Source organism: Rhynchophorus ferrugineus, unplaced genomic scaffold (assembly GCF_030347505.1).
Source record: "Rhynchophorus ferrugineus isolate W39M unplaced genomic scaffold, kcgeb_rfMv2 rfM10, whole genome shotgun sequence".
NCBI lineage: Eukaryota > Metazoa > Arthropoda > Insecta > Coleoptera > Curculionidae > Rhynchophorus > Rhynchophorus ferrugineus.
The window spans coordinates 31,648,188-31,672,702 of NW_027472589.1; the positions used below are offsets into that span (position 1 = coordinate 31,648,188).

Consider the following 24,515-nt stretch of genomic DNA (forward strand, 5'->3'; position numbering starts at 1 on the left):
GTTGGGAACCATCGAATGAGAAGGATTATCATTTATCTGCTGACTACTTTTTACTGTGACTGCTTCATTCGACCAGTTTGTCGTGACTACTTCATTCGAGTGAAACGTTCAGTACTAATTTTTATTGTTCTGTCTTTGAGCGTCCTAACAGAGACCTTGAATTTATCAGATTTATCGTTTTATAAACTTTCGTGTAAATGTATGGTTTTATATTTTGTTTGTACAATAATATGATTGTAAATAGCAATCTAAACTAATATATTCGCATTTAAAATCACTATTTTCAATATTATCATATATATATATATATATATATATATATATATATATATATATATATATATATATATATATATATATATATATATATATATATATGTATATATATATATATATATATATATATATATATATATGTATATATATATATATATATATATATATATATATATATATGTATATATGTATATATATATATATATATATATATATGTATATATATATATATATATATAGTGTGAAAAGAACATTTTGATTGATAAATAGCAAAATAGTTTTTACAGTACTTATTAATATATTAGATAGGAATTCCATTTTCTAAGTATCTCCGTGTTTGTTCGGGCCTTTTGAGTGTTAAAACTTGTTTCATTAAAGTTTCAACTAATAGTAATTTTAAAATATTCCCGATTTACAATATATAAAAAAAATATATACAGTCGAACACAGAACCTCCTCCATTTTCGAAGTCGGTTAAAAACAATTATTTTAGTTAAAAAGGACGGATAATAAACGAAATAATAATTGATAAATGGTCATGTAATGGATAGTTAGTTATACGTTAATTTGCTTTTCATTGTTCCATTCTCTCTTCAGATCCAAAGGATACTAAAATATAATAAGAATTTTACATAATTCAAAATGATTTAACACAATTTTTTTTATATTACTTAATTTTTTAAATAATTTTTAAGGAATATGTACATTTCGGTGTCACTTATGGCACGTTTGAAAAAAAAATCGAAATACATTTATTGTATTATGTCAGTATTCCCAAATCTTAAAATACGTTGAGATTCACATATTAATAATTGTAGATTTTAGATTAGATTTTAAACTAATATTAATATGTTAATAAGTTCCTCATTCGTTGTTAAATGTCTTCCAATTCAATGGTTTTAAATGATAGATCAAAACTGCTTTGACGGTTTTTATTATTAAAAAAAATATTTTATCGGTACAAAACTTCTATATACATTCAATGGCGGGAGGGAGGGGAAGGACTATATACATTCAGATATGGCAAACATCGTGTCGAGTAATTCTGAGAAACGAAAACGTACTACAATAAATTAAATTATACATAATAATATTAAATAAGTCTATGTTAGGTGCTATGCGTACTTAAGTATTAATAGTGTTGCAGTAGCATATGAACTAGCAATTCTTTGGTATATACTGGCTCAAGAAAAACGGAGATTTCAAGGCCGCCGAGATTAAGCAATGTTGATGTGTACATTTACAACGTTTATTTTACGTACTTGTATCTAGGTACTCGTCTAGTTGATGTACAGGGTGTGCAACAAATATATATAAGGTGTTTCCTTTAGAGCGATAGAAGTTTCATTAACTGGAGGTCGAAGACATGTTTCTTCATCATCAGAATCATGCTGTTTATATTATTTAACACATTGTATTAATTTGAACGAATTTTATACCACTCTAAAAGAACGAGCCATTTATGATCGATTAAATAAATTTGGTGCTTTATATACGTTAAATTAAATATATCAATAAATAATAAGTGTACAAACAAATAGGTGCCGCTTGATCGCGAAAATTTTGATTTCTTGACTACGTTTCCTCAATGCTTCGAGCTATACGACCCAATCCTACATCTAATGGCTATGAACAATCTTTGGACGTTGTCTTGGACATATTCTAAACCAGAAATAAGGTAACTCTCCATTCCAGTCTCGTCTCCTGTGTTTCGTGCTTCAGTGGCCGTCCACCGACTTGTTTCTTGACCTGACAATCTCGATCTAACAAACATCTCGTCGTTTTAGCTTCATTTCGCTCTGAGCCACTGCTATCCATTCGTTTCTGGAGCTGTCGAACCATGTTAGTCCTAGATTGTACCTGCCGTTGAGACTGGCTTGTTGACAGTGCGAGAACCACCATCCTCCTTCGTAATTGCTGGCGCAATGTGTGTTGGATATATCTCGGTCGTTGTCCACCGTCGAGAACTCCATCCTGTTCTGGTAATTCATGGCGTCGCTGGCATTTCCGTGATAATGAGACACGGTCAGTCTGAACCCGTCCCTGAAGTCGGCCACGTGAAAGTGGTCGTATGTCGCCTGCCAGTACTCCCCGTAAATGTCCTTCAAGTTGATCTGTAACATAGTGCAGTTGTCTTTGGTGAGATGGTGCATGTTCCGGTTCCCCAGCCAGTGTTCCCCGGTGGCACTGCCGAAACCGTTGCTGTACTCGTTCCAGTTCCTGTTGAAGTTGATGCTGCCGTCGTAGCGTTTCTGGATGGTGGTCCAGCCGCGGTCGCAGTGGGCCAGAATCGGTTCTCCATCCCCGGGCGAGATGAGGTAGATTCCCTTGGGGCCGTCCACGGAGTCGCAGCCGCGGGGGAGCTTGTTGACGATGCTCTTGTATTCGCTCTCGAAGCTTTTCAGCTCCTCCACCAGGTGGATGGTGGATTTAGTCGCGTTGAGATTGACGGTTGATGATTCGTCCTATAACAAAATAAGGATTGGTTAGTTAAAAATGTATTTGTGTCGATGGTGTATAGTCGGCATTGGTATAGTTTATTATTAGTAACTTGTAGTAATTTTTTTTGGAAAATATAAATGAGCAAAGATAAGTTTGGCGGTTAACAATAACAATATATGTATATATAAATATTGTCAAACAGGGTGACGAATACACTGACCTACATCCAAAATCTGCCACAAGAAACCTCCAACTTCATCTTAACAAATTCGAATTGCGGTTGAAAACGTGGCGTATCAAAGCAAATGAGACAAAATCGACCCATGTGACATTCATCCTTTGGAGAAGAACATATCCCTCGGTTAAATTGAATAATCATGAACTTCCGCAAGCAGACATCGTTAAATATCTGGGAATGTATTTTGAACGACGTTTGACATGGAATAAAACATATAGTGACAGAATGCTTTGGCTTAAACTAAGCCAAATATATTGGCTGATAGGGCGTAAATCTAAATTATCATTAGATAACAAGGTCTTGCTGTTTAGGTCAATACTTAGGCCCATTTAGACATATGGTATTGAACTGTAGGGTACTACTAGCAAATCTAACATAGGTATCGTCCAGATGTTCCAGAATAAAGCGTTGCAAGTCATCATCGATGCCCCATATTACGTATCAAACAAATTGATTCAGCGTGATATCCCCTTAGAACCCATAACGAGTGTAATTCGAAGTGTTAGTGCGAAGTACTCTGAAAGGCTACTTATTAGTGCATCCCAATGCACTCGCCAAACAGTTAAATATGCACGATGACAGTGTAGTGCATAGGCCCAAACGCAAACTACCATACGAACTGATTAATAGACATATAGAATGAGATTTAATAACCTTTAGAATAATTTAGAATAGTATCTAGAATAAGATTCATATTATAAGTTGTACATCAGATCACTTACTGAAGTGATCTTCTACATGTCAGGATGGTTATACTATATAACCGAAATCATATAATAATACTTATTGCCCACGGGCAGATTGTTGACGTTCTAAAAGATTAATAAAAAAATGTATATATAAAAATGAGTCCATACATCATTTGGTCACGTCACAACTTGAGAGCGATAATACTCTGTAGAAGGTTCTTACGGAGAAATAGAAAAATTAAGAAAACGGCGCAGAAAATCGTATGATCTAAGAAAACTTAGCGAGTATTTAAACCTCGCACATTTGGCAGTGACAGTTTGAAAAAAATATATATTTATTCCAGTTTGGATTGGATATTCATAGCTTAGAAAGGATAACGTTTTTTGGGTCAGCTAATGCAATATAGCAAGCGATATTGAACCTTTTTTATACACATTATTATTTAATCGTAACGTTGTGTTAGTTTCTGTTCAATCAAAAAGGCAACAGTGGAGGATAACATTCTTTGAAACATATCGAAGAAGATCATAACCAAATAGAAGGGGTTATAGAAACATTTTAAATAAATAAATTAAAAATGATGATTTTGATGTCAATGAGAAAGAGACACAAAAAAACTGACTTATTGGATGAAAATCCAGTTTTTTTCAGACGTTTATATGGTATGGAAATGATTCAAAAAGAGGGGAAGTGACCATCAGCCTCATTACTTGCTAAGCTATAAAGAAGATTTTTCTCTGGCTGTAAGAAGTGGGTCAACGACAACCCCAAGAGTTAGTTCAAGAGAGCTATCTACATCGACATCGAAGCAGCAGATTCATTGTCATAAAGTCTTGCTGTGCATTAGGTGGGATCAATGAGACGTAAACTGTTACTCCAGATATCTACCGACATCACTTGAACAAATTATATATAATTTTCTCTTGTATAACAACGCTAAAGAAACGTGTTGCAAGAGTTGTGAAGAATAAACTGATAATTACTAATAAATATTATAAAGTACTAGCGACCCGCCCCGGCTTCGCACGGGTGCAATGCTGATACTAAATTAAATACACTACAGAAAAAATATGAACGTTGTATATAAAAACATAGCGGCCCGCTCCGACTTTGCACGGGCATAAAATATATATGCCTATGTCACTCAATGAAAACATGATTAAAATCGATCCAGTATTTTTGGTTCATTCATTACTGCCCTTGGCCTGCACGCATTAAATTTGGAGTAAAACAATTCCTCTTCCCCTATACTTACTATGAAGATTTCCTGCTATCTTTGGAATATCTAAATTCATACAATTTTTATTACATTACACATTTTTAAACGCAAATTTTAAATTTGTAATATCTCCAAAAATATTTGTTTAATTTACATGCTGTAAGGAACCATATTGATCTATATTAATTGCACACTGTATTTAAGGTACTTAATTCGATAAGGATTTTTTGATCGCGGACTTTTTTGTAGAGCTTTTTATGGTGTACAATACTGTAGTACATTAATTTGATCTAACTCGTAGGGTTAGGCAGCGTTTTTGCTAATTGCTAAATAAGCCTAAAAAAATAGGTTAATTTACGACATCACGTTAGAAACCTCTAAAATTAGCAATGTTGCCTTAGTATATTATGTATGTATTATACATATGAACCTTCCTCTTGAATCACTCTATCTATTGGAAAAAACCGCATCAAAATCCGTTGCGTAGTTTTAAAGATTTAAGCGCACATAGGGCTATAGGGACAGAAAAAGCGACTTTGTTTTATACTATGTAGTGATTGTTTCACTATCATTATCAAAAACAAACCAACCACTAACATTATATAATACTGACCTTCAGGATATGATCATGCAGCCTGGAGTGTTGAATCACGTTGCTCTTCTCCAAAGACTTTAGACGCTCTTCAATCTGCTTGAGCTTGTTTTTACCATCGACGCCATCTTCTTGCAATTTCGACACAGAAAAGCTGATGGCCTTCATGGACTCCCTCGCGTTGTTTCGGTCTTCCTTCAAATAGGAAACGTCAGCGGTTATTTGGTTGCTTTGGGCCTCCATCTTCGATATCTCGACGCGAATCTCGGGGAAAGCCTTGTCCACTTTGTTCTCCAAAGATTCGATGTTTTCCAGCAGTTCCAGCATGGACAGATGCAATTTATCGAAGTTCACGATTTGTTGAGATAGATTCGCGATTGTTTCCGTGTTTATCGATTGTTGTTTGGTGAGATCGGTGACTTGTCTCTTCATGTTGTCGTTGTTTGTTTGTCCGGAGATACCGATCGGCTGAATTTTGTTGGTTTCTATGTAGTTTTGGAGATCGTTTCCATTGATGCGATCAAAACTATCCGAATCACGTCGCGTCTTCTTCATTGTACCGATTTCAGACTCCAACTCGACAAGTCTGTTCTTCAGGAAGATGTTCTCCTTGTGGAGGAGCTTGGTGTTTCTCTCCAGGTGGACGACGTGCTGACGCAGGATCCTGTGGTGGCGGGAATGCGTCTCGTTATCGGCCGGTAGAGGGGGCAGTTGTTTGTCCTGCAAGGATTTCCATTCGGCTTGCAGGGTTCTCAACTGTAAAAGAAGAAAAAAAGCGTGTTAATGAACTATTTAATTGTTCTTGGGACCGAAAGTGGGACGTCGTAAGATTAATGGGTTTCGGCAGACAGCAGGACGACGTGCTGCGGAATGCAACGGTCTCGAACCGGTGGGTACTTTCCCAAAATTGTTAGGTGCATACCTTATGCAAATACGCGTCGATCAGGTTATTTCGCGGCACCGCAAGGCAAGGAGCCGAAACTGTCTTAAATAGTTTGCATTTTTCTTCAGTGTGTATTTCTTTCTTTGTTTCGGACGGGGCTGCGAGGGGAGATGCTGAAAATCTTTTTTTTATCTTTATTTTTACTTAAAAAGGGCTAGGAATTTTGAAAGTATATATTTGTAATTACAGTAAATATAAAAAAAATTATTAGTTAATTGCAAAAGAATCTCAATTATACACACATAACACCAGATACGTCGGTAAATTCCGGTTTTATTATACGATATTATGATTTGATCCGTACGTTATTTCAACAACATTATATTATATGTAATACATTTTTTGAAGATAGTGAATTATGTGCCTGAAAACCCGCATTTGCCCCACGCATTATGTTAATTCGAAAAAAACTAGCTAGACTAATCACTAAACTAGCTAACTGCTAACTAGTTCTCTCTTCGTCTGCCACTTCTTCGATAGCTCTCATAAAGCCGTTAGAGCCCTTTTATTTATTTATTGTTGCTAATTCACTCCGTGCCCTGGTTGCTCACAGCTGACGATTTCAGCCAGACTTTCTTGCGAATTAATGAAACACTTTTACTTTGCACTAATTACAATTTAAGTGAACCAAGGCGATCTTTCATGTGGGTCTTTCTATCTATGCTTCTCAACCCTGATCTTACGAATTATAGCGAATTGTGAGTTAAATGAACTTAATTGAACGTGTAAAAGAATGAAAGAGGATTAGAACACGTCGGCTCGAACTATTTAAGGTGCCATGTATGTTACGTCTACTCCCAAAGTACACTGCATTTGCCAATCACCTTCCCTTCCGTATCCTAAATAAGCCAGATATCAAGAGCGGTCACAAAACATGATCAAATACTGACCGACAATATTCTAGACAGACCAAAATACCGCCATAAAGCTATAAAAATGCAGATATTATAAAAGCGGTATTTTGGGAAATGACTCTTAGAATTTTACAAACATAATTAACAATTGTACTCATTTATCTCTCCGATATCTTTAACATATTATTCTTCTTGTTTCATCAAAAGAAACAAGTCGTTGAAAGTCATCGTTTGCTGATGTACGAGTTTTAAGGCTTACAGTGAGCTCAAACCACAAGAAAATGTGAAACTTGGTTTCGAGAGTTCTAATGTGGCGATTTCAACGTTCAAGACAAAGATCCTGGTAGGCCGAAAACGTTTGAAGATGCGGAATTGCAGGAATAAGTGGACGAAGACCTAGCACAGATTCAAAAACAATTCTCAAGTTGAATCTGAGTCGAATTGCAAGTTTTTGAAGGATCACCAGCGATGGGAATGATCCAAAAGATATGAGAGTGTCCTATGGATTGTTTCACGTCCCATGAACGTTTTATTATAATTAAGCTTTTAGTACCTCATCGTCAAGCTTTTTTGTTTGACTATATCAGGGAGAATCAGTCTTTTTATCGATTGTATTATGTTTATTGTACGGTTCCAACACCATTTGATGATTTTAAGCTATACGTCCTTTTGAATTATTTAACAAATGTGAAACTTATATCAAAAATAATGCTGTATCAGTTTGAAAGTAAGAAAAACTACAGTTTCTAAGAAATATTAATAAAAATCAAAGATTAATTACACAAAAGAATTTAGTATCTGATTCAATATGACATTAAAGTTACAATATCTTTTGTACTTCCCAATATATTCGGGTGTTCCGCAGGGCAGTGTTCTTGGTCCGTTGTTATATCTATGGTATACAGCTGACCTACCGACCTCAAGAAACTCTCGCAACATGTGCTGACGATACACCGGTTTTATCATCGCACGAGGATCCAATATCAGCCACAAGAAACCTCGAACTTCATCTTAGCAAAGGCGAATTGTGGTTGAGAACGTGGCGTATCAAAGCAAATGAGAGAAAATTGACCAATGTGACATTCACCCTTCGTAGAAGAACATGTCCCTTAAACAGCAAAATTAAATAATCATGAACTTCCGCAAGCAGACAACGTTAAATATCTGGGAATACATTTCGATCGACGTTTGACTTGGAAAAAACATATAGTTACAAAACGCAAACAGCCTGGGCTTAAACTAAACCTATTGTACTGGCTGATAGGGCGTAAATCTAAATTATCATTAGATAACAAGGTTTTGCTATATAAGTCAATACTTAGGCCAATTTGGACCTATGGTATTGAACTGTGGGGTACTACTAGCAAATCTAACATAGATAGAGAACCATAAGTGGTTCAAAATTGTTCTATGATCGATGTTCACTTCAGCCCTTACCATCATAAACATCGCGCGATTTTCAACGAAGGAAAGAAATCCGAATATGCCGAAAAAAGCTTTCTGAAGCTGTATATCTGAAATGTTGATGCATTCAAATACCATGTTCGATGGGGATTTAATCAATCAGAGTGGAAAAGCTGTTAAGAAAATTGGTTCAAGCGCATGCAAAAGTGTATTGACCATTGTATATTCTGCATGAAATACTTCAAGTAATAACAAAACGATTTTTGTTAATCAATCACTACATTTTCATTGTTAGGCTAAAATTTTAAATAACCACCCCCGTTTTATATGATATATTAAATATTCTATTTTCAATATTCAATTAATTTTCCTATTTATTTTTATTTGTGTTCTACAGGCATGTGTGTATTACTTTAATTTAAAAAAAATTCTGTGCTGAAAAATGTTTCTTAAATTATTTATAATGAATGCCTTCCACTCGAAGCTGACTCGAACAAGTCTGAAACCCGCAGTTTTAGTTATTCTCTCGCGTATTAGTTGCAAATTAATTTCATTAAATCCCCATCGAACACAGAACGACATAACGTGTTCTAGTTTTACGTCGTCCCGTGTTTGTTTATTTATTTTTCACGTTACATGATAAACAAATGGAATTTTTACTATCGGAAAATCGCCGCCCACGTGTATGTCAACTACGACGAATAAATAAAATAGCAGCAGCTATGTTTCCACCGAAAAAAAGAGGGAATATTTGAGTTTCCAGTTCGATGGCTTGTGTAATGTTTTTTGTATTTGCTGTTCAGTCGAGAGATTTTCATTTCTGTTCAGGTCTACGTTATCGACTATTGAGCAACAACCAAAAAAAGGCCAATGGCAATAAACCTATCGGGAATATATATATATATATATATATATATATATATATATATATATATATATATATATATATATATATATATATATATAAGAATCCTTAGCATCTGTTCCCATTACATTTTGGTTTTAATTAATGATTCATAGGCGTAAATTGGCAGGTTTTCATTGTGTTATGATTTCATTGTTTTACTGTAATATATATCTATAAATACAATTTTGTATTACATGTATTTATTATCATCAATGTGAACAACAATTAAATTCCATGCTTTTGATATTTTGCTATATAAAATAACAGTTTTCCATTTAGTATTATTGAGTTATGAAGACTTCAATCAAGCAAGCAATGGACAATTTATTTTACCACTTACACTATATAATCCATATGCTAAAGTAATTCTGCAGATTATTTTGTTAAAACTTTTTCTTTATTGACGTACGTAAAAACGTTATGAAAAATCTAAACCCTTGTCAAATAATCAACGGGATACATTGAAAAGCGATCGTTGAAACTGAAAATATGAAAGTGGCCTTCCAAAAGACTGTCGACAGATATTGGTCGGAATAAACGGCATTTTTTTAGTCTAGAACGGTCGTACCGAGGGCAGGTGTCACGGGTACGGCGGTTGTTGTTTACGCGTTCGTTTTCCACCTGCTTTTCTGGTCCAATGACGTTACGGACCAGCTACCCGCATCATATTTCTTCTGCGTAATGTACGCTTTACGAGCGCATAACGATTTCTCTCCATCCCCTAGCTTAAGCGAAGAGGTTTTAACGTTAATTTCTAGTTATTTGCGGTCATTTGTCTACGGGATAGGTTCGCTAATTGTGACTTGCTAATAGCGTACTTTGAAACAGATGCTACATCTATTTTTCTTACGAAAAAAAATACGTTTTTTTAATTTTCATTATTTGTAAAAAAATATTCAGGACAAATATTGACAAAAATCGATTCTTAAACAAGTAACATGTCTTGAGTGTCTGAAAATCTTAGCCCTTAAGTATTAATATCTTATTAATATCTAATCATTTGTGTGAATGTCTTTCACAAAAAGGAAAATATTGCCTAGAATTCAGTATTTAACGCACACATCAATTTTACTCAGGGACATGTTCTTCTACAAAGGGTGAATGTCACATGGGTAGATTTACTCATTTGCTTTGATGCCACGCCATGTTTTCAACCACAATTCGAATTTGTTAAGATGAAGTTGGAGCTTTCTTGTGGCTGATATTGAATCCTCGTGTGATGATAAAAGTGCTGTATCGTCAGCATATGTTGCAACAGGTGTGTTTCTTGAGATCAGCTGTATACAATAGATATAACAATGGGCCTAAAACACTGCCCTGCGGAGCACCCGATTATATTGGGTGTAGGTCAGCGTATTCGTCACCCTGTTTGACAATAAAATGTCTGTCTGTGAGGTACGATTTCAGCAGTTTAAAGTGCGTATGGGCCAAAAGCTTTTCCAATTCAACATGCAGTCCACTGTGCCCCACCTTGTCGAAGGCCTGAGCATATCAAGAAATGCAGTGGAGCAATATTTTTTATCGTTTAAGGTTTTGTTAATTTCATTGACTAATCCATGTATTTCTTCTGTTGTTCCGGGTTTATTACGGAAGCCAAATTGATGGTCTGGAATAATATTTCTCTCCTCTGCGATTAGCTTGAGTCTCTTAATGTATAATTTTTCGAAAAGTTTAGAGATCGCAGGTAACAGGCTTATAGGACGATAAGAGGAGGCGTCTTCTGATTTTTCCGGTGTGAGGTGTAAGGATCATAATGTTTTGAGCCACTTTCCAAGTGCTAGGAAAGTAACTAAGTCTTAGCATGGCATTCAATATGAATGGTGTTAATTTGATACACTTTCCTGACAGCTCTTTTAAGATTCTTTCACTTATTATGTTCTTCTGTTGCGGATATTTCACACAGGTACGGATTAAATACTGTTTTTAAATGTTTAGAGAAAACTTCCGCGTTATCATTATCATTCCTAGAGAAATAAGATAACGGGAACTCAATTTTCGTGTACAAATCGTCAAATGTTTGTTTTTAATTCCACGGTATCCTTTTACCGATGATCTCCCTAATTTCCATTGCCCCTTTTCAGAATTCCATTACCATCCCGATATTTAACAAAAACCCGACAAACCCCAGCCAGAACCTTCCTCCGACCGAGGTGAACCGCAATCCTGCCTCCGATAATTTCATTTTGTTTAATCCCGGTTACGATTACGGATAATCGCGAAACAAGACCGTCACGTAATCTGTACAATTTCACCGAATTTTTTGCCACGACTCGGCGAGGTAAATCGGCAACAATGCACGCGGTCGCCGAAATCTCTTGACGGCGTCGTCAGCGGAGCGTGGTTGAAATGTTTAGCGCTCGAGTTCGGCACCCGAAAAGAAAACAATCGCCTGCCGTCGACCGACCGCCCCGATTATGCCGAAAAAGAAAGGAGCCGTTCTTTATTCGTATTCCTTCCGACGCGGTTGGTGGGCACCTGGAGGTTGTTAATTGGGTTTAGGGAAGTTCTGTTGCTGTTTAGCGGTCGATTTACGTGCTTCCTTATGTTTTGAGTTAATTTTGAGGGTATCGTATCATTTTTTTTGCAATTACATTCATATTGAGTCATAATATGAAACCGAAAATACTATCTTTAACTTTTTTTATATTTTGAGCCTAATAATGAAAAAAAAACGTAATTTGTTAACGAAAATGGTTTTATTGTTTTTCTGTATATTCCCCATGATGATCAATATAACAGATCAATTGAAAAATTCCCGGCCTGACACATAGATGGCGCTACTAGAAAAAATCAAACAGTTAACCCTAACCCTGAAGATGCGTGTTTGTGACTGTGGGGATGGTATCGGGCTTAACCAAAAATTGATCCAGACCGAACAATGTGCAATGTGCGATGGTTACTTTACCGGAAAAAACAGCACCAAAATTGTAGAAATGTCGGCCTAGGGCGGTTGGAGATGACATCACGATTAATTAAAAGATTGTAAAGACACTACTATGTTTCCTACTTTAATTCGGTAGCCTTTACCGTGTATCCAGCTGCCGGATCATTAGTTTGTGAATTATAGCATTTTGAGTGAAGCAACTTTTGTTATTGTGAAAAAATGGATAAAAAGGAATTTCGCGTGTTGATAAAATATTGCTTTTTGAAGGGAAAAATGCAGTTGAAGCTAAAACTTAGCTGGATGTCGAGTTTCCACATACTGCCCCAGGAAAATCAACCATCATGCATTGGTATGCTAAGTTTAGACGTGGTGAAATGAGCGCAGAAGACGGTGAGCGCAGTGAATTGAAATTGAATGAATAGCAGACACTCTAAACATATCAACAGAACGTGTACATCATATCATTCACGAATATTTGGGTATGAGAAAGCTCTGTGTAAAGTTAGAGCTGCGCGAGCTCACTTTTGATCACAAACAACGACGAGTTGTTGATTCGGAGCACTGTTTGAAGATGATCAAGCGTAATACACCCGAAATTTTTGCATCGATACGTGACAACATGGCTCCATCATTTCACTCCGAAGTCCAATCGACAGTCAGCCGAGTGGACTGCACACGATGAACCCGCTCCAATGCGTGGGAAAATGCAACAGTCGGCTGGTAAGGTTAGGGCGTCTTTATTTTCGGATGCGCATGGAATAATTTTCATTGACTACCTTGAAAAAGGAAAAACCATCAACAGCGACTATTACATAGCGTTATTGGACCATTTGAAGGACAAAATCGTCGAAAAACGGCCGCATTTGAAGAAAAAGACAGTGCTGCTTCACCAAGACAATGCACCGTGTCACAAGTCAATGAAAACGATGGCAAAAATCCATCCATCCACCGTATTCTCAATTGATCTGTTACACTAAAAGTTTACTGCACTTAAAGAAGAGTAAGTTGAATTTGGCTTGAAATGTGTAGGTTTATTAGGCATTCTCGGGACTTAACTGATGTGTTAAGTCTAGTTGGGGGTATAGTTATTTGATATTACATCCCTTGCTATTAATATAAGGTAAATTAATACATGTCGGAGCTCTACTAATGTAGATTTAATGTTTTTCGGATAGAAACTGAATAATTGGCCCGAAAACGCCATCAATTACTTATACGTACGAACTACGACAGCATACCAGCCTGTCGCGATACCGAAGGGCGAAACTATCAACCCTCCCCACCCCCCGATATCGGAACAAGGTCGTCGTAAATAATTTAAAGCAATTACGTCATCTAGAGGGCGCTGCGTGCCGTTTCCGTCTGCTTACACCGTTCAGTCTTAATGAATATTAATTATATATGACGGCTGCAGGCGCTCGTTCACCATAAAACCGCCCCCCTCGCCCTCGCCCCGTATTGAGTCATTCATCTTACCTGGTTCTTCAGTTTTCCGTTGGCAACGGCCGCGCTCCTCGAGTCCCGTTTCAACGTTTCGAACTCGGCCCTCATCAGGCCGATTTCCGCCTCGTAACGGGCATTCTTCGTCCGCATCGTCTCCAGCTCCTCGTTGAGGTTGGCCAAGTCGCTGCGGAAGAGGTTCATGCTGGTTTCCGTTTGTTCCTTGTCGACGAGCAGCTGGGAGCCGTTGAGGACGTTCTGCAGCTCGGATATTTCCGTCTTGACCTCGCGCACCGCGTTCGACAGCCATTTCACGGTGAGACGGTCGTTTTTGGCCTGGTGGGTGGGGGTGATGGGGTTGCCGGTGCGTAGCTGGACGAGTTCTTGTCTGTAAAGACGGAGAAATGTTATTTTTAGTGTTCGTTTGCCGTAATTCGATGCAAATTAAGCTAATGTTGCCATCTGGGATATCTACAGGAAGTATGATGAATTAATGATTAATCATCATCGTTCTGAAAATGTTCTAGTGATTTCTATATGCATTAACTTCACAATGATTCATCGGAGAACTTAAGCAGGCTTTTGACAATGAAATGCCATCAAAGACATACTGCAACACTTATCGTGAGATTCTGACAATCTTTGGTACCAACGAGCTAGCATAGATTCAATGTTACGTAAATATTTAGTTGTCAAAATCAACCATACTAAATCCCAGTAAAAAACTAGCTCAAATAAATTATGGTTTAAGACCACAACATTTCAATACTATGTCGATGTTTTATATATTAATACAAATACATAGTATATAAAACTGAACAGTTCAGCTTATTTAATAGGAAGCCGAACCAGAACATTAAGATGGTAGGCGCGATTCTGTTGAAAGCCTGTCAAAACATTAAAGGTTTTTCGCTTCTTCCTACTGACTTCAGTTTGTTCTCGTACATCCGGAATAAAAGCCGAGCGAATGATTTTTAAACTCACGAAAAGCGGTTGTTGTATTGTTTTGTTCTTAAAAGGATACAAAAAATGTTGTGTGTCCTTTAAACAAATATGTATTTAAAATCCCGAAATATAAAAAACACATAAAAACGGTAAAAAAACGAATTGATATTTGTGAATACTGTTTAAAAAAATTAATAGGCTCACTCAAATAAATATATCTTTAAAATCCCGAAATATAAAGAGCAATTCCAATATACGCATGGTAAAAAAGTTTATTTATGTTTATGGATAATATTTTTAAAAATGCACAGGCTCATTCAAATAAATATTTCTTTACAATCCCGATATATAAAAAACAACCCCTATATACAAATGGTAAAAAAGCGTATTGATATTCGTTCATAATATTTAAAACAATAATATACACACTCAAATAACTATTTCTTTAAAATCCCGAAATATAAAGAACAACCCCTATATACAAATCGTATAAAAATGTAGTAATATTCTTGAATAATCTTTAAAAAAATTCACAGGATCATTCCAATAAATATTTCTTTAACATCCCGAAATATAAAGAACAACCCCTATATACAAATGGTAAAAAATGTAGTCATATTCTTGAATAATATTTTAAAAAATTCATAGGATCATTCAAATAAATATTTCTTTAAAATCCCGAAATATAAAGAACAACCCCTGTATACAAATGGTAAAAAAATGTAGTCATATTCTTGAATAATATTTTAAAAAATTCATAGGATCATTCAAATAAATATTTCTTTAAAATCCCGAAATATAAAGAACAACCCCTGTATACAAATGGTAAAAAAATGTAGTCATATTCTTGAATAATATTTTAAAAAATTCACAGGATCATTCAAATAAATATTTCTTTAAAATCCCGAAATATAAAGAACAACACCTATATACAAATGGTAAAAAAGCGTATTGATTTCGTTCATAATATTTAAAACAATAATATACACACTCAAATAACTATTTCTTTAAAATCCCGAAATATAAAGAACAACCCCTGTATACAAATGGTAAAAAAATGTAGTCATATTCTTGAATAATATTTTAAAAAATTCACAGGATCATTCAAATAAATATTTCTTTAAAATCCCGAAATATAAAGAACAACCCCTATATACAAATGGTAAAAAAATGTAGTCATATTCTTGAATAATATTTTAAAAAATTCATAGGATCATTCAAATAAATATTTCTTTAAAATCCCGATATATAAAAAACAACCACCATACTCAGATTGTAAAAAAGCTTATCGATATTCATTCATAATATTTAAAACAATAATACACACGCTCAAATAACTATTTGTTTAAAATCCCGAAATATAAAGAACAACCACCATATTCAAATAGTAAAAAAATGTATTGATAACTTGATTGGAAACATTTTCACGAATGGAGATCGCTTATCGCTTCTGTAAAATGCCACGAATTAGTTCCAACGCCGCAACATATTAACAGAACCAATTCACCAAGTGATTCCATTCGTACAAACCCAATATATCAATAAATCATTACGTCATTTTTCCATCCATTTTTCTCGTACCGAATCGACGTTTGACCGAGACAGTCCATTACATCGAACCATCCGATTCTCTCTCGACTGAAACAAGACAATAACAGCGAAAGGCTTCGAAATCCAGATAAAACGTCCGTTCGAGCTGGGGGGTGCGACAGTCCTCGAGCCAATTAGACTCAGAAATCCGTCCTATATCTCCGCTAATGGCTTTCCAACCCGGAAACGATTGATCTTTGACCTATATCGAATGGCGAACGACGAAGACGACGTCGAATTTATTGCGAAACGGGGAGCGCCGCGACGCACCCCGTCCTGACCGACCCCCGGCGTTTTTGCCGCTGCAATTTAATACGGGTTGGGGGGGGGGGCAGGCTCAAGTTGACGATTAGGTCAACTAACCGGCAAATTGCTTATTTCGGGTTGAGGTATCCCCTCGATTTGTCGCACCCCATGCGATGGGTTCCGGTATCGAATATCAGCGATCCAATAATACCGATCAAATTTTTTTAGTAAAAATCCATCAGGTTTAACTTTGAGTGGCTTTTTAAAATTATAACATACTTAAATAAGAGAAATGTTGATACTATCTGTATGATAAGCACTGAAACTAAAGTTTTACTGCTGACCGATTATCGATTTTTTTATTTCTTAATATATTGTTGATAGTCATTCCCGACTAGCTTACAATTTGTTTCTATAGTGACTTAACATAAATCTTGGATACTTATCTAGGAAAAAACCCATTAGCCCCATTAGTTACTTAATTTCTATTACAAGTTGGTAACACTTTTCAGTAATTTTATCATTTAGTGCACTTCACTGCACATCTACAAAAGATCGTACGGTTTGATTGTCTCGAATCTACGTCCTAATTCAATGTTATCCAAGAATTGCATATTTCCTCATGTTTTGTTATGAATCTCTTAATTTCCTCTAAGATAGTTGTAATCCAAATTTCTCGCTCTAGGTTATTGTTCCTATAGTATCTTGGTGCATTCACAATAATTCCCGATATCATGATTCATTGGGATGTTAATGTTACCTTATCATCATCAACGTGATGAAACATTTAAAAAATTCATCAAATAACTTATAATTACTGTAAATTTAATATACCAATGATAAGTGTTAATAGATAAAATAATTTATCAACAATATTTATTCTCTTATTATTAAAAATAACATATATAGAATGTTTTTAAAAACAATTCACATTTTTAAAATCTTAGAAATTTTAACAGTTAATTCAGCACTATCGATCAAAGATAATTGCTAGATTGGTTTGTTTATTGATTTTTATCATTTCATTAGTAAACAGTTTTGAAAAGTATTGAAAATACAAACTACTTTTCGAACAAATTTCGTTTTAGAATACGTCAGGTATATATAGTCTCCAAATAGTAGCAGTTTGGTACGAATCTCAAAAAGGGTACAAACAATGGTGAATAGAGTTAGAGTAGATGGCATAAGCTATAGAGAAACATGGCGACTTTTTATTACTATTATGTGTTAACAGTACGTAACAGGTGGTTTATACACTTCAATATTATTTGCAAATACAGATTAAAGTTTCATTTCATAGTTAAAGTTAAAACGTATAAACAAGCCAAGATTTAAACATATTTCTATTGTTATAAAATGAGTATACAGTAATGCTATAATTTACATGCTTCTAATTTACCTAAAATTTACTAAATTACGATGAATTTCTAAAAATTTCAGTCATTTTCTTAATAAGCTAAATAATAATGTTGATATCATGTCAATATTCATTTTAAAAGCAATACAATCAAAATGTAATAAAAATACACAAACCAACCATTTTGTTCAACGATAGTTATTCAATTTTCTACATATAAACGGTATTGTTTAATAATGAAACCTGTGTAAATATCAGTTATCTTGCTTAAACAATCAGTGTCATCTCGAAGTACTTGTTATAATTTGTTAATTTTGGATAGAAACTAAAACAAGTAAAATGTTTGTTGATTTAAACTGCTCTGATATTATATAATGATGAGTTCTTTTTTATTCACTTGCATTAGATACCTTTTAGATCTTCATTAACTTTCATTAACTTAAGATTATTTTTCTTTTGTACTTGGATTAGTTCGTATTCGTGTGGTTTGGTTCGCTTGAACATTCTGATTTTCTACGTGTTATTCAATAATTGCATTACTTCCGCGTTGCTGTGATTTTATAACTTTTTTTCATATATTACGGCGAAATCTTGATGTTTCCAATTTAATCTACCATTGAGATGAAGGCCGAGGTATTTCACTGATTCCGTTTGAGATGATGCTAAGTGTTTGGGAAGACTGGAAAGGATAATGAGCTACTCGAACCTGTCCTGTAATTCTGTGTACTCTCCACAGCTGGAGCAGTTGAAGCGGGCGATTAAAAATCGGACCAAAATTAATCAATAGTAAAGATATTGATTTTAATTATGCCGAGGCCGGACCATATGTTCAGTGCCTGAACAAAAATTCAAAAAGAGATGGGAAGTTTTGGTGCATCGACCTTACGTGCCGAACCTCGCTCTACCTGACCACCCGGCTTGTAAAAAGCACTTGGTTCAGTTTTTTTTTTGCCCAAAAATCTACGTTGACTTATATCATTGATTAGTATTTGCCACTTGAGGAACATTCTGTAAAACGAAATTACTTTTTCTCCAACTGACAATAAAGTTTACGCACTTTTTTTATAAAACCTAATAGATTATTTCATCAGAATTAACCGGATACTTATAGTAAACTTCATTCAGATTCGTACTGTATGTCCTCGAATTAGTTCAAGCGATACTCGTATATCAGAAACGCGTAATTATAAATTTATATTTCTTTTTATCTAAATCTTCATTAATTTAAAAATTGATCAGTTCAGTCAATAAATAATCGATCTGTAATATCCACTTACGCAACGATACTTATCGAATAAATCAATTAGTGTTATAGTGAATGTGGCAGGAATGTGAATTAATTTTTATGGATTTAAAAGGGGACATAATCAAAATTGTATGATTAAATTAATATTAATTGGAATTCGAACTTGGTGTATTCACTAATAATACAAATGCAATACAATGCAAAAGGAATTTTATTCGTGAGTTACCCGTTGAATAATAGTAACTCCATTAAAATAATATACTCTTATTATTATTATAACCTTTGCCCAAATGAATGTAAAATTTTTGAAAATTTGCCAAAAATTTTTTTCAAATTCATTCACCAGATTTAGTTCACAGCGACTTTAGCCTTTTCCCATAGCTCAAAAAATATTTAGCGGCAAAAGTGATGGAATTTACAAACCGAATGAGCTTGAAGATGGAAAATGGGAAACTGAAGTCGACGAAAGCTATCGTGGGAGATGACCATCGATGTCAATTTGAACCGAGTATCGACAGAAAATATCGTCATATAAATATAGGAGCACATTTAAAATAATAGAACAGAACTGGACTGGAAGTATAGAAAAATACATTGGTTAATTGAAAGAAAATCTCAATTATCCATACCTAGGAAATTCTGAAGCTGATATGGTCCTATGGAATCTGGTCGGATGGATGTTCTACCAAAAGTAACATAAAAATGCTTCAGAACAAAACTTTAGGAGGTATCATAGAGGGAGCCAGATAATATAGAAATTATGATTTACACCAAAGCCTCCAGAGAACCAAATGAGTCGCAAATATACTCCATTCCCATGCTAATGCCGAAGCATTGCAACTTTTGGATAACACTCGATCACAAAGACTCAAGACAAACAAACCACTCGATGTAGAAAAACAGTGGTGTTAATACGTGAACATTATTATTAGAGAAAATAACTAAAGACCGGTGCGTTCTTCTAGATGTTTATCTAATATTTCAAGTTACTGTAAAAGCAAGTTATAGGTTAGTGGGCAACGAGTGATAACAGTGTATTAATAATTAAAAAAATGTTTAGTAAGAAAAATACCATAGGTTTGTAACAAAAAGCTGTTTAAGTGGTTTCTGATTAAGTGGTTCAACTGATTTCTTTGTATTTTGGTATGCTGAAAACGATCTCGTCTCATAAGCGAAAATATAATTGGAAAAGAAAAAGTTTTAGTATGTGCTAGTTCAACAAATATTATATAGCTAAAAATTATATGGGTCGTTAATAGTTCAACTAGTTTAACATAGATGCCTGAATTGTCAAGAAACACGTCGTCCTATAACAAAAAGGAAGCCATTTTCGGATTCACCACATCCATAAAACGTCAAAATTACGTCACAAAACCTAAACAGCTCTCAGATTTTTTGCAGACCCGTATAACTAATACTGATACGTTAAATCGTCCGCTATGTTAACCAGACTTTGTTCATTTCGATTAATGTTTATTGTTATCGACGCCAGAAAATGATAGAAAAAGTAGTAACCAGTAATGCGAAATGCTGAAAATGATAATGGACACCACGAAAAGTCCCCAGCCCGACAGGATATCAAAAAAAAAACGATAGTCACCTCAGACTCCTGACTTGTTCCCTCAACTCTCCGGCCTCAGACCTCCGGCCTGTTGAACACGGTTTTCCTCGATGCTCTTCAGATCCTCGACCCTTCTCTTCACCAGCACCTTCAGGTCGTAATCGGCGACCATAATCGTTTTAAACAATCGATGTGGAAGAGTGTAACTTTTATAATGTGTAGGAGAAAAAATTATTTCCTTTTACAGAATGTTCCTCAAAATGAATTTTTTGATGGAAATTACAAATACTAATCAATGATATATGTCATTGTAGATTTCTGGATAAAAAACTGAACCAAGTGCTTTTTACGAACCGGGTGGTCAGATAGAGCAAAGTTCGGCACGTACGGTGGATGTATCAAAACTTTCCATTACTTTTTCAATTTTTGTCCAGTCACTTAAGGTATGATCTAGCCTCGACATGATAAAAACTTATATCTTTTCTATTGATTAATTTTGGTCGGTTTTTTTAATCGCCCGCTTTAATTGTTTCAGCTGTGGAGAGTAAATAGAATGAAAGGTTTGAGTATATTCAAGTAGCTCATCATCCTCTCCAGTCTCCCCAATACAGCATCATCTGAAGCGCAATCATCGAAATATATCAGTATCCATCTCGGTAGAAGATTAAATTGGGAACATCAAGATTTTACCGTAATATATGAAAAAATATAACAAAATCACAGCAACTTGGAAACCATACAATTATTGAATAACACGTGGAAAATCAGAAGGTTGAATCGAACCAAACGGCACGATCTAATCCTAGTATCTAATATAAGTAAATAAAAAAGGACTCAGCATTGTATATTATTAAATTACATATTACTTGTTTCGGTTTATATCCAAAATTAATTGATTATAACAAGTAGTTCAAGATGACACTGATTGTATTCACGAAAAACATTTCTAAGCTTTAGCAACGCCACTTAAGCCAGCAACATAAGATTCCATTGTTAAGCACTACCGTTCATATATGGGAAAAAAGCATAATATAAAGAAAATTCAATCATTATCACTGAACAAAATGGTTGGTTTGTGCAATTTTGTTAAAATTTTATTGCATTGCGTTTAAATTGAATATTGATTGACATGATATCAACATTATTATTCAGCCTATTAAGAATATGAAGAAATTTATCGTAATTTAGTACAATTTTTACGATTTCTTAATATTTCGAGCTTAAATTTAAAGGGAATGATCTGCGTAACTAAAACTGACGCGTTATGCCACCCGCTATATTAACCAGGCTTTGTTCTTTTTGATTTTGATTTGTTGTTATCGACCCCAGAATATAATGGAAAAAAAACAGTAACCAGTACTGAGAAATGCTGAAAATTATAATATACACCGTTTTTCGTCACGTGCAGTCCCCAGTCCGACAGGATATCAAAAAAACGATAATCACCTCAAACTCCTGACTTGTTCCCTCAACTCCTCGACCTCCGGCCCGTTGAACACCGTCTTCCTCACGCTGTCCTCGATGCTCTTCAGATCCTCGGCCCTCCTCTCCACCAGCACCTTGACCTGCTTGCTCAGCACCTTCAGGTCGTAATCGGCGTCCCTGATCATTTCGTCGGCCCGCGTCGCGATATCGTTCGCGGCCGTTCCCGAACCACCCCCGTAGGCCGCGTCGCCTCCGTCTTCTTTCGACGTCGTCCGACATACCGACACACTGACCAGACTACAAGCCGTCGCGGCAACGAACAACATCACTCGCAAACTCGACATCTTCCGACCGTCTTGTGATAAATATAGATCTTCTTTTCTTTTTCGGGTCCTTCGAGCACGCTGCTCGACGAACGACTGAATTGGATCGACGGGGTTACATTTGGTTTTATGGTGGGTGAGACGAGGACGGACAGAGGGGGCGGCGACGGGCGAGAGCGAGAGGGAAGGAACGGCGAAAAGGTGTTTATGGGGCAGGTGTTGAGGCTGTTGCTGTCGTCGAACGGTGCCGTCGGTGGTGGTGGTGGAAGGACCGATGGTATTTTATAGGGTATTAGTTTGTCGATGGGGTGGCGGAATTTTTTTTGTTCTATCTGTTCGGATAAAGGTTACGATATCTTTATTCTAAACGGCGTATTCTTGAGTACAATTTACGGGCAAAAGATTCATCCTTATCACGGCACAGTAAAAACTATATTTTGAATATTCTCTTGACTTTTACCATCATAATTAATTACATTTTATGTTAAATAGGCTTAGTACAATATTTATTTATAACTACTCTTCTGTTGTACTTTCAAGATTAATAGATTAGTAAGTTAAAGGCCCAAGTTAAAGTAAAACTAATCTACTAATCTATCTAAAAGCTAAAATTAAGAGTAACACTTATATACTATACAAGTTCGTTTGGTTTTCTTCGCTCAATCTTTGGATTTTCCGCGTGTTGTCCAGTAGCTATATCGCTTCCACTTCCATAATTTATTTCGTGTTTTAAAGAGAAATCTTGGAACGAATCTAACTTCGTGTATCCATTTGATTTTGAGATAATCACAGCTATTCGTTGGTTACGTAGCGATAAGCATTGGTGAGTAATAGTAGCATTGGATTACTAGTTGGTTTGGTGTTTTAGTACAACCCTATGGGCCTAAATTGGCTTTATTATTGACTGATGTACCAATGTAACTCGTTGATTTTGGTGCTCTGCTTATTGTCTAACATGGTATTTCCAATTTAACTTACCATCAAGATGGATGCAGAGATATCTGCTTGAGGAATCGAGCATCCGTCATGTGATATTTTTTAGGTTTTTAGCATTTTTCCGCGACGTCCATTTGTCTAAATCTCAGTCAACAGACTGCCACTTAAACTTTTTCTACAGCCTTAGGCCGATATATATCTTCTGTCATGATAAATGTATCGTCGACATATATTCCAGGTACTGTTCCTTATGTTGTTGGGATATCAGCAGTGTACAACAGATACAGTAGTGATCTTATGTGTGATCTAAGTGATGTTATGATCTAAGTGTTGATCTAAGTTTTTATTTGTTCATTATTATAATATTGTTGGTCATTGCCGACTAACTTACCATACAATTTGTCTCTGCATTGTCTTAAAACTAGGTACTTATCTAGGAAGACTCATTGTTCCTTACTTAGCCTTCAATAAAAGAAAATTTAGTAGCATGTTCAGTGTTTTTATCATTTAGTACACTTCACTACAAATCACACGATTTGGTTCTCTTGAGTCTGCGTCCTAGTTTAGTGTTATCTATGAAGCACACACGCAGTTAATATGGGAAGGAAGTCTTTCGTCATGTTTTGTTGCGGATCTTTTTGCCATTAACTTCCACAATGACAGTTAAAATCCGAAGGTCTCAGTACAAGTATAGTTTTTACAATATCTGGGCGCATCCACAATACTTCTCAACACTTTATTCTGAAATATTTCTATTATGTTAATATCACTTATATTCTATATTCCACTATTCACTACCCAATTGATGAATTTGGATCTATGCGTACGTTTGAACGATCCACTATATGGATCTTTCAAAGTAAGTCAAACCTAACAAAAATGATTCAGGCGCGAAGCACTTCAAACTAAGTGATCGCCTGTTTCTTTGAATTAACTGGACATATGGCAACCGTGCTGTTAGAGCAACGTAGTCGTCATTGATATCATCCTATCAATA

At 35.4% G+C, this 24,515-nt stretch overlaps 1 protein-coding gene across 1 annotated transcript; it reads right to left on the reverse strand.

Moving 5' to 3' along the window:
- Positions 1 to 1,192: 1,192 nt before the first annotated feature.
- sca (scabrous) lies at positions 1,193 to 22,848 on the reverse strand. The gene is made up of 4 exons (XM_076415620.1): positions 22,281 to 22,848; positions 13,926 to 14,277; positions 5,479 to 6,213; positions 1,193 to 2,741 (listed from the first exon to the last, which is right to left on the reverse strand). Exons 1-4 carry the CDS (start codon positions 22,601 to 22,603, stop codon positions 2,040 to 2,042), a joined length of 2,112 nt encoding a protein of 703 aa, XP_076271735.1. The 5' UTR covers positions 22,604 to 22,848; the 3' UTR covers positions 1,193 to 2,039.
- Between the last annotated feature and the right edge of the window lie 1,667 nt (positions 22,849 to 24,515).